The 17,122-nt window shown below is 46.4% G+C and overlaps 1 protein-coding gene across 1 annotated transcript in view; it reads right to left on the reverse strand.

The window, feature by feature from the left end:
• Positions 1-4,044: 4,044 nt before the first annotated feature.
• Positions 4,045-17,122, reverse strand: part of lekr1 (leucine, glutamate and lysine rich 1) — a 51,722-nt gene continuing 38,644 nt past the window's right edge. The window contains exons 9-12 of the mRNA XM_061218093.1: positions 13,953-14,022; positions 12,202-12,360; positions 11,233-11,499; positions 4,045-6,704 (exon numbers count right to left, since the gene is read on the reverse strand). Coding sequence (XP_061074077.1) covers positions 6,366-6,704; positions 11,233-11,499; positions 12,202-12,360; positions 13,953-14,022 — 835 coding nt within the window. The 3' untranslated portion in view covers positions 4,045-6,365. The remainder of the gene's footprint in view (positions 6,705-11,232; positions 11,500-12,201; positions 12,361-13,952; positions 14,023-17,122) is intronic.

Below are 17,122 nucleotides of genomic sequence, written 5' to 3' on the forward strand. Positions count from 1 at the left end.
CCGGTTTCCAAAGATGTGGATGTTTCTCCATAGCACACGCGTGAGGTTTCTGGGATTTCATTCGCGGCGCAACTCAGAAAGGGAAGTAGGACAAGCAGAAAGGAAAGTAGGATTGCAGAAAGGAAAGCAGCCAGCGTCAGTCTGATTCCTGTCTTATTTTTGTACTCATCTCACTATGGTAAAGCTCTTCAAGCTGAAGCTCATGCACACAGTACTGACCTGCATTAAGCTATTTTCAGACTTGCTGTGTTTTTGTTTAAATTATAGCAGTAATTGGGCCCTGTAATTTCCAATAGATATTGTGACTAGAATGACATTTGTCTGAACTTGCAATTCAAGAACTCTGAATATTTTTGTGAAATATTAAACAGCAGAGGGCACCATAACACAGGGCAAGATACTACACTCGCTTTCCTGAGCCACTAACTTTCTTATCCAGTTCTTTATCAGTTGCCTGCTGTCGACAAAGGACTATGTGCAAGTTCACTACACCAGGTTGTGGATTTAGAATCATCTATGCTGTTTGGCTCTCAATTAAGTGACAGTACCTCAGATGTACACACATTAGCCAAATAATTAGTTTGCACATGGAAGGCTCTCAGATGTGAATAAACCAAGTACTATTTTGATATAATGGCAATAGTAATCTATGTTGATTTAAAAAATGGCAGTAGGAGTGGGCCTACCTTAAAATAATTTTGATACATGATAATATAAAGCTGCACATGCCTTCAGTAAACATTAGACACGTTAGAACTTTTTTTGTGGCACAATAAGATCCATGCAGCAGTTGGGGCCCTTGAACAAGGCCCTTAACCTCGCATTGCATTGTCACATTGTCCCCTGTTCAGTCTAATCAACTGTAAGTCACTTTGGATAAAGGCGTTGGCTAAACAACAAATTATTTATTCTTCATGATTGTTTCACCATAAGCCAAACACCACAATTGTGACAGAACCCATTCTCCCATGCCATATCACTGCCCAAATTGTCACACAAGCAATTACTGGTTAGAAGCCAGTGCTAGGGTAAAGGCTGTATATACACTGATCTGGGTAGAAGAGACCCTTCTGCTCTTACATAATGTGATGGCCTCATCCCTGTTGCATTGTTGACACTGTCCTTTCTTTACCATAGCAACCACACATGGCAACCGCGATTTTCAAAGGCACCCACCCTGACAATACTGGGCCCCTTCCACCGTGACTACCCCTGTCTCACATTGACCTCATTCAGCTACATGTAGAAGAGCATAACCTGGAGAGCCCTGGAATTAATTATCATGCCCAGAGAAGTTTGGTTGTTCACTTGAGATTAGGTTCCCAACTTGGCAATACATTTTAAAACACAATTTCGCTCTTGCAGATTATTTAATCATTGCAGATCATGCGGCTCATTAATTCATTTTAGATCATGCCTTAGCATGAGGTCACGCATTCCATTGGGGGTTTTTCATATTAGCGGTATTATTTATTCATAAATCAGTGGGCTCGTGTCCTCCTCCGGGGTGACTAGCAGAGCATTTATAAATACAAGTGAGTCCTAACAGAGCTGCCAAGTGAGTTTGGCTCCAGTGCTGTTCCAGGACAGCTGGATAAGCCCCTTCAGACACTAAAGGAATATTTTACAGCACTGCATTGTTCAGTGTGCACATATTCATATGGAACCTATTCATATGAATATACTACTCGAGAGAATTCAACCAGTGCCTAGTTATTCTTGGGTAACTGGTGTCATCAAAATGTGTGAATGGGATAATGCATGTACCAAAGCTAAATTGGTAACCCGCTAAAATTAGCATCTGCTATGCAAAAAACCCATGACTCTTTTGGTCATAAAGACTGGCCCCACTGTTACCAAAGGTTGTAGGCTGTGTAGCTGGAAGGTTTTCACACAGTATCAACACAAAGCTTTTAAAACAAATAATAATAAAATGGTGCATACACATGGGTATGTATGAGTGGACATCTGCTGCTATGTCAGCTCTTGGTATGAAACCCTCACACGAGAGACTGGTAAACTGGGGTGGATTCACAAAGACATTGTGGTGTTAGTCTCATGACACGTTTTCTCATTAGGATGCTGGGAAATGATGGTCTGAGGTTATGCAGTCACTTCCTGTGTTCCCCGATGCAGCAACACCTTCCCTGTGCTCACGCCATCTCCGCGGCAAGCCCTCTGCAAGTTTCCCGTCGCCTTGGCGACAGTGATTGTGGGTGTAGGAAGGCGTAGGGGGGAGGGGAGGTGGCTGAATGCTGGAATGCACATAAATCACAAACAGGAGCAGTGGGCTAAAAGGCTGCCTGTGCTAGGATGGGCCGGTTTTCAGACACGCTTCTCAGCGCGGTCATGAAAGACTTCCCCTGTGACACGTGTGCATTCCCTTCCTCATCATACTTAAACTTGTGTTAAAAGAGGGGAGGGACTATAGACTAACCAGAGCAGGTTAGCCAATTTAATCAAAGATCTTTTCCCCTGAGTGTTTCGCATTTATTGCTTGTTTTGTTCATTCAGGGCACAAAATGATCACAGATGACCTCTTTGAGAGTTGTATGTCTTGGGGGCTGTTTATTGGCATACCGGATTGTGTTGGTTTCTGGGAGATTCTGTTCTAGAACAGTGGCCACAACACAGTATGGGAAAATGTTTATTCCACGCCTCTCACTTTCACACTGCTGCAATCATTGAGGCTGGGAAAACTGAAGCAGTTTCTTCACTGCTTTCTCACTGAACCTGGGCCATGTTTAGGAACATTTAAAGGAACATTTTTACGAGGAACGTCTTCAGACAGTTTGCCACTACACTATCATCACCCAGTGTGAGGAGAAATGGAGTTTACACTACCTGTTCGCCTTGGCTCAGGTCTTCCTATGGCCTTCCTCTCCTCTTCTCCTCCTCCTCTCCTCCTCTCCATCTGCAGCACCCCTGTCTGCACTTTCCTATGGCTCTGTTCACTTACGATAGAGGCTAAAGGTGAAATCCTGAGTGCGGGGTGTTATTTCCCCCTGGCCCAAAATGACGCAATGATGTTTGAGCCATTTCCCCACTTCAGAACAGCCACTTTAAAAGTCATGTATTGACATGAAATGTAAACAATATGCTGTATCGCTATGCTATATATTGAATGTTCAGAAAGAGAAACGTTAAATATCCACCCAAGCCTTCCCCGTTTGAGATAGCCATGCGTTCTGTAACAGTGAGTGTGTGAGATCCTGAAACTGTTCCTGAAACCAAGAGCCTCCCATCTCAAATGCCCAGTGGTTATCTGATGAGGGTGATTCCAAGTGTGGTGATCTGCACTGAGAGGGGTGATCCAGAGTCTGGAGATCTACACAGAGCAGGGTCAGAGTGCTTACTAGCCTGTGGCTATTGACGTAACAGGGATCAGGATATTCAAACCATCTGCATCGTCTTGGACAGGAACAGATTCCACACCCAGATGCTCAGGTTGGTAAGTTGCCATGGCGCAAAGCCAGATAACCATGGCAATCACTAACCACTCTGAGCAGGACGGTTGCCATGGTACACAAGTATGTTTCCAAGGCAAACAGGTACTGCATAAAGGTCAGTTCCCCTTATTCTCTTAGTGAGGAGAAATACTCAAGGGTTTGACCTGGGTCTAATGCTGTTCCCCAACTATGAGGCACCAGTAGTTAAGAGTCTTCAGCACAGCCTGGGATGAGCACTCTTTGTCAGGAGGTTTCACAATGCTTTCAACAGAAATGGAACAGACTGAGTGTCTACGGTAAAGTGACCTAGGACCCAGGTCACTCTGTTTCTCTCACCTTGAGTGAATAGCAGAGAATGAACTTTTAACTTTAGCTTTCCACTTCACATTGAAACCCTTGTGAGAAAGAGGTGGAAAATGTCACATAACCATGAGTTGGAGGGAAGGGGGGTAAGGGTTAAAGGGATGAACCCCACCTTTGCACACCCGCCATCCATGATGAATCTCTCAGTGAAGCTATCCAAGTCTAAATGTCAGGTCCACAGCCAGTCTATCCATCTTATGATGACCATACTCAAAGTGTGGAAAAACTGCACTGATTGGGTACTTTTTTATTGCTGTTGGAGAGACAGATCTCACAAATCAACAATCTCACTCAACTCGGGGTACAAAAAAGCAGCATCTGTCCCGAGGAATTAAAAACTGCTTTGCTCCTTTTAGGTTAGCAGTGACATTAGGAACATCCTTCACTCAGGGAAAGGACCGTGCGATCTTACATTGACAGTGTCGGCTTTTAGCAGACGCTCTCTTTCAGAGTAACCTGCACGACTTTCAATCCACTTACATGGCTCAATTCTCTTATTTTTTACTGAAGCAATCCGGGGTAAGTATCTTGCTCAAGGGTACAACAGGGTGACCCACATTGCAATTGAACAGCCTCAGTGACACAAGAACAGGTCCCAAACCATTTAGCTAAATTACTGCAGACCTCTCCTGCCTGCTAGACAGGCATTTGACCAACCAGGCCATTGAGCCAGATTCCACACGCTGCTCTGGCAGCAGTTGAAAGTTGTGAGGACAACAAAGACAACAGAGGCAGAGGTCCAGAGACAGGTTGGACAGGAAACCCTGCGCCAGGCACTTCAGTGCAGCAGGGCAAGATGAAAGGGCTCAGGGTCAAAGGTCATGAGTGCAGCTGGAGGGAGTGTGTGCAGCCAAGCGGGGCAATCAATGTGCGAAGGTGGAGATACAATTCTCAGGAAACACGGCCAGCAAACACTGCCTACATGTGTGCAGAAGCCACAATGGATCTGTGGGTAGGACAATGTTTTTAATACCAAACACCTGTCTCTGACTCTCCCTTCCAGAATCAACACAACTGAGAATAAACACACCTATTTCAGCTAAGGAACTTCTGAGGAGATACAAAGGTCTGCAAACTCATACACGCATACACGCACACACCCACACACACGCAGGCACGCACACACGCCCTAGCAGCCCCCCTCCCCCCCAAAACCCAGTTCCCAATTGAATCTCAAGCAACATGTGCACACAGTTCAGATTATTTCAAGTTATATAATTTAAGGTTCAAACATTTTGGAGACAAGTATTTAGGTCTGACTTTGACTTTGACAAACACAGTCCTGTATCACTGCAGATTAGCTCCCTCTCCATCTCCCAGTGCAACGGCAGGGAGAAATCGATGTCCCTGTTTGAGAAAAGAACAGGATCATGGCTTCCTTCATAAAGACGGTGGAGCATAAAGTGCAACCGCACGATAGAAATGGGGGTTGGGGCGGGGGGTCTACAATACTGGCTGTCCGCACCTGGTTACACCCCCTCTTCCAGCCCCACGCTCTGGATCATTTGGATAATAAAGACACTTTGAGCAGTTTGTGTTTTCCGCAGCCCTGGTGCTGACAGAAGAAAGAGGCCCGTCACACAGCCTGTGGAGCACCTCTGGAGGAGAGGGCCCAAACCCGTTCCATGTGTGGCGCTGCGAGAGGAAATGATTTCCATGCCACGCAGATTTCCCGCTTCTTATGCAGCCAGGTCATCCGAAAAAAAAAAGAAAAAAAGACGGAGCAGGGAGAGGAAGCAGAAGGGAAAACGTGGGAAGAACCTGGCATGGAGCGCGGCGCGGATCACACGGGAAAACGGCGGCAGGAAGCAGCGGCGGGGCGGGATTGTGTGTGCGTGACATCCCCCTCCCCCGCCCCCCTGCTCTCTCAAGGCCTGCTCACACCAGAGTCACGCGTCTCTGTGCGCTGATGGTGTTTGTGTGTGTGTAAGCCAGTGTGTGAGCCAGTGAGTGAGCCAGTGAGAGAGCCAGTGCGTGTCTAGGGGGTTGCTGCTAGGTCCACAGGCACGCTCTCTGTTTCCTGCTTGCATGAGTTTGTGTGTGTGTGTGTGTGTGTGTGTGTGTGTATGTGTCTGTTCGTGTGCGTGTGCGTGTGTGTGTGTGTCTGTGTTTATGTGTATGTGCGTGCGTGTGTCTGTTCAGAGCTGCGTGATTGTGAATGGGTAATTGTGATTTTGGCTGAGAATTATGGGGGCTCTGGGACCTTTCTCTCCTTCCTGTCAGTGACCAGGGCATTCCTGTGTGTGTTGGGCCTACTGTGTGTGTGTGTTCTGGGTGTGTGTGTGCGTGTGTGTGTGTTCTGGGTGTGTGTGTGTGTGCGTGTTGTGGGTGTGTGTGTGTTCTGCGTGTGTGTGCGTGAGTTTGTGTGTTCTGGGTGTGTTTGTATGTGTGTGTGTTCTGGGTGTGTGTGTGTGCGTGTTCTGGGTGTGTGTGCGTGAGTTTGTGTGTTCTGGGTGTGTTTGTATGTGTGTGTGTTCTGGGTGTGTGTGTGTGTGTGTGAGTGTGTGTATTCTGGGTGTGAGTTTGTGTGTGCGTGTGTGTGTTCTGGGTGTCTTAGCATCTCTCTTTCCTGGCCATGACCAGGGAGAGCCTCGCCTGGCTCACTGAGGCCGTCTTCTCCAGGTGCAGTCTGGGCAGGGTGACCTGTGACCCCCTCCTCCCCCCGCCTCTGCCTTGCCGGGACGTCCTCAATTCGGCGCTCGCCTCCCCTTCCTTGGTCCGGCTGTCCGTGGAGCCGCGGGGCCCCCTGGGGCCCGGGAGCGGGGGCCCTCGGTCGGCCTGGCCGGGTGTGTGCCTGATCTCCTGCAGCTGCTCGCGGGCCAGCGTCAGGGCGGCCGTGAGCTCCCCTCGCTCCTCGCACTCCCGCCTCACCGTCTCCTGCAGCAGCGCGTTCTGAGGTCAGAGGCGACAGGGACAGGGGTCACACAGGGGTCAGAGAGGGGGACAAAAGGACAGGGTCAGACAGAGGCTGCAGGGAGGGGAGGGATGTCCTGGATGGGACCGGGAATTCAGGGCAGAGGCCATACACCCTCCACCTAGTATTTACCAGCAGTGCTAACTCTCTACAGTCTAACAGGATTCACTGCTGTCTTGTGACATGCTAACAATATCAGAAGTGAAACATTTTAAACTGGAATAAACTGAATGAAGCGATAATCACTATTATAATACAGCCAACAGCAATGGACTCATGGTCTGAAATGGGCCACCCAAAGGACATGTCACGAAATATAATCTATATCTCGACAGATATGTTCATTGTTGTTGCCTCTGAACCTCTACTCCCTCAGGGTTGTCAGCTCTTTTCCTCACCGTACTTCATCATCAGGTGGGCGTTTGTGAGGGACGGCCTTTGTGACAAATGAGATGGGTTCTGTGGCACAGCCTCTGAGCCCGGAGCAGTTTTACAGGGTTAGACATTCCAGTGTCAGTGTTAAAGAGGCGCTGCTTTCGAGAGCCAGCGGCGAAAATCTCCCTGCCCCCAGTCACACAAACGCATCACGAACTGTCACCGTGAGGCAGGATTCAAGCCATTCCGAGGTCTACAGTCTCTCAACAATCCCTCCGTCCCTGAATTCAGTCCAGTGCCTGAATGTATGTGTGCACTGCTGCCTGCCTTGTACAGAGAGGCTCCACCTGCTGGCCACACACCAGAAGTACAGTCATGTTCCAACCAGACAGACAGCATCCTGGAGCAGGACATCAAACGCGCAGTCTACAAAAACATCTGCCGCGCATTTCTCCCCCGTTTTTCGCCAGCGTGGCCCGTATGAGAGGTCACGCGCTTTGTCCGCCGCGATAGCCTTCACCCCAAGGTAAACAACCGACGTGTGTTCACCGGCTGCCTTCCATGGCTTCAGAGGAAGCTAAAAATGTTCAGATGCCGAGGAGTAACAGTGCTAAGCTGGCTCTGATATGGCGGGCAGGTTTTCAGAGGTCGTTCCGGAAGGCTGTCGGTGCCCTCTCCCCTGCATCCCGTGCGGTTCCAGCTCGCTGGGAAGCACAGCTGTCCGGGGCGCGTGGCGCTGTGTTCACAGCCAGAGGGACAAAGGTCAGACCCTGACGGCATTTTCCCAGACAGAATGACCTTTGTTTAATTTTCCGTGCTCTGAGTGGCTAGCGGAAAGTGTAACCGCATGTGACATCGACACAAACAGAACCCTCTGGGTCTGACACCACGGAGGCCAGCATCACAGACGTCTCTCCAGGACAGAAGCTCCCGCGGGGCCCTGAAGTGACCGTGTCCGCACCGTGTCTTTCTCCTTTCTCCCTGTCAGCGTCGCCGTGCTGATCACAGGCCGACTGGGGCCCCCACTGAGTGCGGGTACGCTTGTGCATGGGTGTGTGTTTGTGATGTATGTTTGTGCATTTGTGTGTGTATGTATGTGTATGTCCATGCGTGTATGTGTGTCTGTGTTTGTGCATGGGTGTGTGTGTGTGTGTGTGTTTGTACTGTATGTTTGTGCATTTGTGTGTGTATGTATGTGTATGTCCATGCGTGTATGTGTGTCTGTGTTTGTGCATGGGTGTGTGTGTGTGTGTGTGTGTTTGTACTGTATGTTTGTGCATTTGTGTGTGTATGTATGTGTATGTCCATGCGTGTATCTGTGTTTGTGCATGGGTGTGTGTGTATGTGTGTGCGTGCGTGTGTGCTTGTATGTTTTTTTATACAGTCTGTCTGTGCACGCAGTGTGAAAGAGAGTGCTTGTGGGTGTGTCTAATGGATGCAACTGTACATAATCTCCAGATGCATTGAGTTTGTATGCTTTTTAAGCTTATGACAGCTATGGCTAAGTTGTCCCACTAAATCAACAAGCTCAGGATAATAGCTTCCACTTTGAAGATTCCATTTATCAATTTAACAAAATTAACACTGAAAAACGTTGATGTATTTCAGGTCAACGAGCATTACAAGTGAAGCAAATGAGTGACAAAATCACTCTTCTACGGCTGTGGAGCTTTGCTATCGAAACATGCTACTGCACTGACTGGTTTTAACCAATTCATTTACCAGTTTTAACCAGTTCATTAACCAAACAAATCAATCATATTTCATTTGAATTTTAATATAATTTAAAAATGTGAGCATTTACTCTCACATTACTGCACTATTGGGCAGTGCTGCCATGTTGTAATTCAACGTTGGTTTGGTACATCATTAGGTATGAGGAGAAATAGAGAAGACCTGCATTGCCCAAGTCATGCCCACACCATTTGTGAAGAATCATCTTCAAGTCCCATATGCAGAAGCCCTTTTGCCCCTTTTGCCATAACTTCTTTTGGCCAGGGGACAGCCATATACATGGATTCATTGGACAGTGACACATGTTTTGTTATTATGGTTATGTACTCTAGCACTTTGATATATTAGTGCAGACTGCCAGCTTTAATTTGAGGGTATTTTCATACATATCAGATGAACCATTTAGAAATGATAGAACCTTTTGTAATTTGTAATATCTGGTCGCATATACTTTGTATGCAATGACTGCTTGAAGTCTGCAACACATAGACATCACCAGACACTTGGTATCTTCCCTGTTGATGCTCTGCAAGGCATGGACTGCAGCCATCTTCAGTTCCTGCTTGTTTTGCTTTTTGCCTTCTGTCTCCAATTCAGCATGTAAAATGCATGTTCAATTGGATTCAGATCCAGTGATTGACTAGGGCAGCCCAGGATTTTCCAGTTTATGGCTGTCAAAAACCATTTCATTGCTCGAGCAGTATGTTTTGGGTCATTGTGTGCTGTCCAATAAGGCTGATATTTCCTGGATGTTTCACGGATGAGGTGGTATGCTTTGGATCATGAGTATTTTCTTTTTTTCTCTACATTTCCTGTTCCCATCACTCTGGTAAATGTTAATCTTTGTCTCATCTGCCCACAAGACTTTGTTCCAGAACTCTCGGGGCTTTTTTAGGTGCTTTTTCAGCAAACTGTAATCTGTACACATACACACACAACTAAAATGCCATTCTGTTCTTCAGGCTTATCAGTGGTTTGCATCTTGGAGTCTACTTGAAGTCCTGCTGGTGCTTTTGATATAATTGAGTTTTCTTGTTGATAATGTATCAAATTGTTGACTTGGGCATGCTCAGGGCTTTTTCAATGTTCCTGACTGAATTATTTTCATTTCAGAGCCTTTTTGACGGCCAGCTGAATTTGCATCAACACTGCTGTCTTCCTCATGTTGTCACACCCCAACAACAATCTCCAAAGGCAAAGTCTAGAATCAAGACTAGACATGAACAGTTCTCTTCTACATTCACTAATGACACAAATTAATACACCTGCCTAACGAAACACATATGTGAAGCCAATTCAACAAATACTTGTTGTACCTTAAAATGGGGGGACCATGTACGAAATGTTCTGTAATTTCTAAACGGTTCATCCGATATGGATGAAAATTAAAGCTGACAGTCTGCACTTCTCAAACTCAAAGTGCGAGGGTACAGAACCAAAATAACGAAAAATGTGTCACCGTCCACTGTATTTCACAGGTGCCCACTGTACTTCAGCATCCTTGAAGCTCCAAGCATACAATCCTTTTGCGCATGGGAGGCTAAAATGAGTTTCTACAATCCACAGAATAAGAACAGTGATTTGAACAGCACACCATGAAAAGGTATCACCTGCTGGACTAGTTCTGAGGGAAAAAAGCTGAACGTTTGTATGACTCTCAGCCCCTCGGTCCCTGGAGCCTGAGCACTGCTGAGAGTCCAGCCTTTCAGCGCGGCCTCTGCTCCAGTCATAGCCTGTCCCTCACTGTTTAAGACCAGACGCAGGGAGGCAGAGGAGACAAAACGAGAAGGGTAAGGGCTCCTTCAGAAAACCATTATATCTTTGTCACGGGGAGCACATGCATTATTAACGAGGAGGGGCAAAAGAGTCGATAAATCTTTCATATCTGTGGACTGATAGTGAGGAATTAATCAAGGGAAAGAGAAGACTAAAGGTGGCCACACTGAGACGTCCCCCAGCCCTGATTTCATTACAGATTTGAAAGCTGCTTAGTTCAATGTTAAGATGCCATGAGCCTTAGCTCACCGAAGGGCACTTGGCTTTGAAGTGAAAAGAAAATAGAATAAAAAAATAGAAGGGGGGGGGTGGCGCTGGACCAATGGGCTTGCCAAGCAGGGAGGAGGCAGGGGGTGTGGTGGTGTGGTGGTCTGGTTTGGGTAAGTAAGGTCTGGGATGGGGCGGGCGAGAGGTAGTGTAAATATGGGTGTGACGTCAACGTACAAACAAATGCATTTTGTACTTCAATTTAACTCCATATCTTTCTCTCCCTTTCTCCCTCCCCATCTACCCTCTTTTCTATGTATTCTCTCTTTCTCTCTCTCATTTCTGAGGGCCCCTATCAGTCAGGGCCCCTGTAATCGCCCTACCTCCCCCCGCACCCCTGCGTCTGTCTCTCACCTCCTCCTGAAGAGCACTGCTCTCCTGCTTCGAGAGCTCCAGCTCCTGCCTGAGCTCCGTCAGCTGCACTGCCCCCTGCTGGCTGTCCTCCCGTGCCTGCAGCAGCTGCTGCTCCAGCTCCGACAGCTTCCTGTTCAAGCGCAGGGCCTCCTGCTCCCTGCGCTCCTCCTGCTGAGCCTGGCCCTCCTGCGCCTCCCTCAGCTTCTCCTCAGCCGCCCTCACCTCCCCCCGGAGCTCCAGCGTGGCCATCTGCACCAGGGAGGGCAGCTGGGGGGGCGAGGGAGAGGGAGACGGGGTGAGGAGGGGAACAGCATCGCCAAGGGTTTCACTTACAGTCGATTCCAAGATCCCCCTGAACTGTCTCATTTGCATTCAGGCTGGTGCAGACTGCTGTGTTTACTGTAGAGCGACTCCGACTCTCATGTCAAGACCTCATCACTGCAGATGCTGCTAGGTGGGTCAGTAAGGGGCAGGTACCACTCTGCTGAGAGCTGCTTCCTTAGACACGTCTAATAAAATGAGACACATGCTCAGAATGTAGCATGATATTACAGTTTACTCATATTGAAAAGATAGGTCTTCATCACTCCCAGTGAAGACCACAGGTTAGATAAAGGATGTATACACATATACATACTATAAAAGACAAAAGGTAAAGAATGTAGAGAGGTTTTTACATCCATTCTTTCTCCCACATTCTGCAAATTCAACCTTAACTAGCACCTGCGGTTACCACACATATGAAGACCTAAGTGAATAACTGTGACTCTCAGCCCCGTTTGTAAGTATTGGCCAATTCATTAAGCAATCTGTAATGATGGTATAATAAAATAAGAATATTCTACTCCCTACATACCCCAGATAGAGTGAGTACAGAGCAAGCGTAAGGATAAAGAGAGAGAAAGAATGTCAGGAGAAGATATAGAAGATAAATACAGAACTGGGTGAGACAGAAATAAGCAACAATACCTCCTTCTGCAGTCGCTCAGCCTGTCTCTGGTACTGCTGCAGGAGCTCCTTGCTCTTCTCCGTCTCGATGCGGAGCTCCAACTCCAGCCTCAGCTCCTGCTCCTTCTCTTTCAGATGAAGTTCTGCGTGGGCCCGCTCTTTCTGCAGCAGGGCCTCCGTCTGGATACGAGTGTGAGACCCTCAATAACAGCGTATGGTCAGAGCACCAGAGCCTATGGGCATGGTTATGGGTTTCATCCCAGTTGTGCCACTGTTATCTGTGATTCTTGAGCAAGTGACCCTTCAGCATGAACTGAGCAATATAATAGCACAGGCTACATCTATACTCATATACTCTTCGTATAACCTTGAAGAGTAAAAGAAAACTGCTCAATTTTATACAAGCTTCCATATATTGCATGACCTCTATGTTACATAATTATGTGCATCACAGCCCAAGTATAGCCACAATTCCCTGTTTTGTGTCCATCTGCTAATATGCTGAAGCTATGGATCAGGTAAAATTATGATCCTGGACACATTGTTGATTCAGCAGTCTACTCTGATCGTGAAAAGGTCACAAAATAAACACAAAATAGATCCTAACACTTAATATTGGAGTGAGACCCTGGGATATCCTGTTTCACTTTGCTCTGTTCCAAAACTCAATTTGTATTCCTGTTTTGATGCCGAGGACCTAACATGGTGTGTGCTTGGAAATGTTTACTGAGCATTATTGGAGTGTTTTAGCTCCGAGGAGTTGTTTCCTCCACACTGGGAGGTGGGATATTCAGTCATTAGAGGGAAAAAAAATGCTCATAGCAAATTAAGGAAAACAAAGCAGAGGATAGCATGCCATTTATTTTTAGACGGTCATGGCCAAGGCCACCATGTTTTTGTACAATGGGAGGGTGCTAAAGGATTATGTGTGAGAGAACAGGACACTGGCAGAGAGAAAAAGAGAGGGAGAGGGAGAGTGTGTAGTCACAGAGAGTGTGTGTATCTACATGAAAGGCTTTGTTTACATGTGTGTGTGTGCGTGTGTTGGTGTGTGCGTGTGTGTTGGTGTATGCTTGTCTGTAAACGTCCATCTCAGTAACAGGAAACCAGAAAGCCTTTATAATATTGAGCTAAATAAAAAGATATTTTGCTTAATATTGCTTTGCTTTGAGAAACCACAGCAGCCTTATAGAAGACAAAAGCCCAACGTGCTTCTAAGCTCAGTTAAACCTTTTGCATTTTTGTCTCTTATGCATGGCAAATACCCTATCTTAAAACACTGCTTCAAAATGCAGTCTATGCATATTTACATTTGTTTGATACTTTTCTTCACAACAATTTTGGTGCCCAAATTAATAAAATTTTGATCACCAAAATCCATTTGATTAGCAAAATGAGTGTTTATAATGCATGTTAGAGATTATGCATTGGGGAACATGCCCTCCTTTGAAGTACACATCAACATCGAGTGTTAAAAAGCAGATCAAAGTGGGAAGGGAAACAGAGCCCAGCCGCTCCTTCGCTATAACTTGGCAGCAGCAGTGTTTAAACACAGCACATGAAACATATTTAAGCACAGTCAGTCAGTCCCAGGGCCAGGGCTAAGAATGTGTGTGCATATGCTGTACGTACATGTGTATATGTGGGAGTTTCTGCTCTGCTGCACCGTACTGTTTGAACATTGCAACCAGCAGCTCAAATGCCATCATTCATGTAACACAAATTTTGAAGGATTTTTAAGGATGGTTTCTGTACGTCGGTGGAGTAGGTACCTGCTCTCTCTGCTTCAGTCCTTCAGCCAGCTGCTGGGCGGTGTGCTGATGAGCCAGAGCAGACTTCTCACTGCAGAGAGACACTGTAACATTAGAGGAGAGCTTCCCACAAATATAACTGATTAGCTACAACCCAGGAGGTCCCAGAGCAGGGCAAATTAGCTACGGTAAAACAGTCCCCCCTCTCCATATACACACACTGAGCACTTTATTAGGTAGACCATTACACCAGCTTGTTAATGCAAATATTTAATCAGCCAATCATGTGGCAGCGACTAAATCCATAAAAGCATGCAGACGGGGTCAAGTGGTTCAGCTGTCTTTCAGACCAAATGTCAGAATGGGTGACTTAAGTGACTTTGACTGTGGAATGATTGTTGGTGTCAGACAGGGTGGTTTGAATATCTCAGAAAATGCTGATCTCCTGGGATTTTCACACACAACAGTCAGTTGAGTTTGCAGAGAATGGTGCGAAAAACAAAAAACATTCTGCAGGCAAAAATGCTTTGTTAATGAGAGAGGTCAGTGGAGAAGGGTCAGACTGGTCAAAGCTGACAATCATGAAAATATCCACACATTACAACAGTGGTAGGAGAGCTTCTCTGAACACACAATGCGTCAAACCAAAGTGGATAGGCTACAGCAGCATAAGACCAATAAGTCAAAAAAATGTCTAATACGTACCTAATAAAGTGCTCACTGAGTGTACATAATTCTATTTCTACATGCAGCTGGGTTTTTTTTAATTGCATTAATTTGAAAATTTGGAGGATCTACATGTGGCATCCCACTTGGGAACCTGTCCATGCCACTCAGGTGTCCCTAACACGACTACATTTAAAATTCAAGCTTCTTTTCTCTGTATAAGCCCCTCCCTGACATGAGCTAAGCGGCTAACATTTTGCACTCTCTGTACTCTACAAATTACTCTCTGTAATTTACAAGTGTTCTCTGAGATGCCACTAAAGCGCATGGGAACTAAGCCTCTCTGTTCGGAACACCATCACCCCAGCAGCGTGAGCCCACAATGTACCACCAAAATATAAAGAGAATTTAAATAACTAAAGGCTTGAACCCTAATGTGGGCTGTAAGGAGACTAAATATTCTCACGCTGCTAGCATGTCCAGGGGTAGGAACAGCCTCTGCCACCAAAAAACACACAGCAACCAAACAAGCAACAGCAAACGTAACAGCATCTCCGCAACAGTAAAGTAAATGTGATTGTGGGCGTTATGTGGCGATATTTGTTCTTTGCGTGCACTATGTGTGCAGGTACTTTCAGGGTTTTCCACGAAAGACGGCGACACCACGCTCGCTCCCCCCTAATCCACAGAAATCCGCCGTTTTTTTTCAGACTCCCTCCGTAATTCCCCGGCCACTCACACGGCACACGCCTCTAATCCGGCGTGTCTTTTTCGGAGCGTGCCAGTGACAAACAAAACCTGAAAGCAATAAGTCAGGCAGTGGGCTAGGCCCAAAACAACAAATCCTCCAGATGTTTTGGTTGTTTTTTTCAGACGAGCCTCTCTTTATCCTGGGATGTCAGTGCTGTCTTAGATGTTTCACTCGCAGTAAGCGGTTTTGGACTTGGTTCAATGTAACGGTTGTTTCTACCCAAAGACTTTTGGGTGTATTTTCCCAGTTTTAGTCACATTGGCCCAGTGCCTTTGCTGTGGTCTTCCGGGGTCTGTTTGGTAGGCCTGGTAGAACTGTGACATGCAGCACATACAGTACGTGGGCAGATACAAAGGAAGGGATTTAAATATCACTGTTCATGTTACACATGACTATGGTACTTTGGTATGGAGAATTTGACAGACATTTCAGCCAGCAATACTCATTTAAATAAAATAAATAAATACAAATAAAATATACAAATATAAAAAACAAAAAAAAAACATTGGAGACTTGTGACATTTTGTTGCCCAGGCTGCCAGTATTTGACAACTTTGTTTCAGATAAATTAATTATGAGTTTGCTATATGCCTTACAGAGACCACACTGGCCTTTCATTTCAGTGTTAAATTGCTAGCAGTCAATTGACTGCACTAATCGGTGCACCATTCATATAGTGAGAGGATCTCACAGGGGGAATCTAAAAAGAGAGAAACTGATCCACCAGGAAAACAAAGTATAATAACTGTAATCGCGATGGAGACAATTCAACAATCAGGTTGCACACAGCTTGTTGTTCCCCCGGTGTAACAGACATGACAATACCAATTAAACCTGAAGAAAAACAACTGACAGAAAGCAGAGAATGATGTCATGGGGAATTTGAGAGCCAGCCTAACTGTACCTGCATCTCCACACGAGTCTCACAGTAGAGAATATTCAGTGGCACGTGCACACATTTCCCCCTCCTCACAGGTGAAGTTCGGCACGTTATTTTCCCGGAGTGTTGCTTCATAACTCATCTGCATGATATGAGGAGAAATTATATAAATCTTACATACCAGGGAACACGCCACTTTAACGGGAACTGCGCAAAACTATACGATTCGGCGCTGCTCTGACCTTCAAAGTCTCAGTCAGGCGTAAATACTGACAGGTTACAATGTCAGACAGAAACAACATTTTAACAAACAGCCATAAAGTTCAGCGGCTGAAACCAGGGAGGGGGCCACGTGATGAGGAAGCCCCTCCCACTGCTCCCAGGGGTGGGATGGCCTTGTGGGAGAAAAAAAAAGGAGTGAGACGCTGAGAGAAGCGGAACACAGCTCTTACATAATGATAACAACCTCTCTGACCCACGGCTGCTTCACCTGCACACACCTGTCTGAGGGCCGCCCCCACCCGCAGGCCTCCAGCACTCCCACAGCTGGAGAAACCTGAGCCAAGACACCGCCTCTGCACCCCCCTGCTCTCTCCCTCCCTCCCTCCCTGCTTTTTACATTCAGACAAACTTTCCCCTCTTTTCTCCATGCCTTTGCTTTTCTATTTTTTTCCCCTCAGTCACCCTCTCCCTTTTTTCTCTTTTAGCATTTCCATTTGTCTTTTTTCCTTCTCTCCCTTCGCAAGAGTGCACAGAGATAGGGAGTGTTCTGAAGAGGTTTTTTTTTCATCTCCAAGTAATCCCTGTATGCATATCTCTCCTGCTGTATTTCAGAGCATGCTCCCTACCGCTGACAGAGAAGGGCAGAGAACGCTACAGAACGGCCGCAGCTCT

This window comes from Conger conger, chromosome 13, assembly GCF_963514075.1.
Source record: "Conger conger chromosome 13, fConCon1.1, whole genome shotgun sequence".
Lineage (NCBI taxonomy): Eukaryota > Metazoa > Chordata > Actinopteri > Anguilliformes > Congridae > Conger > Conger conger.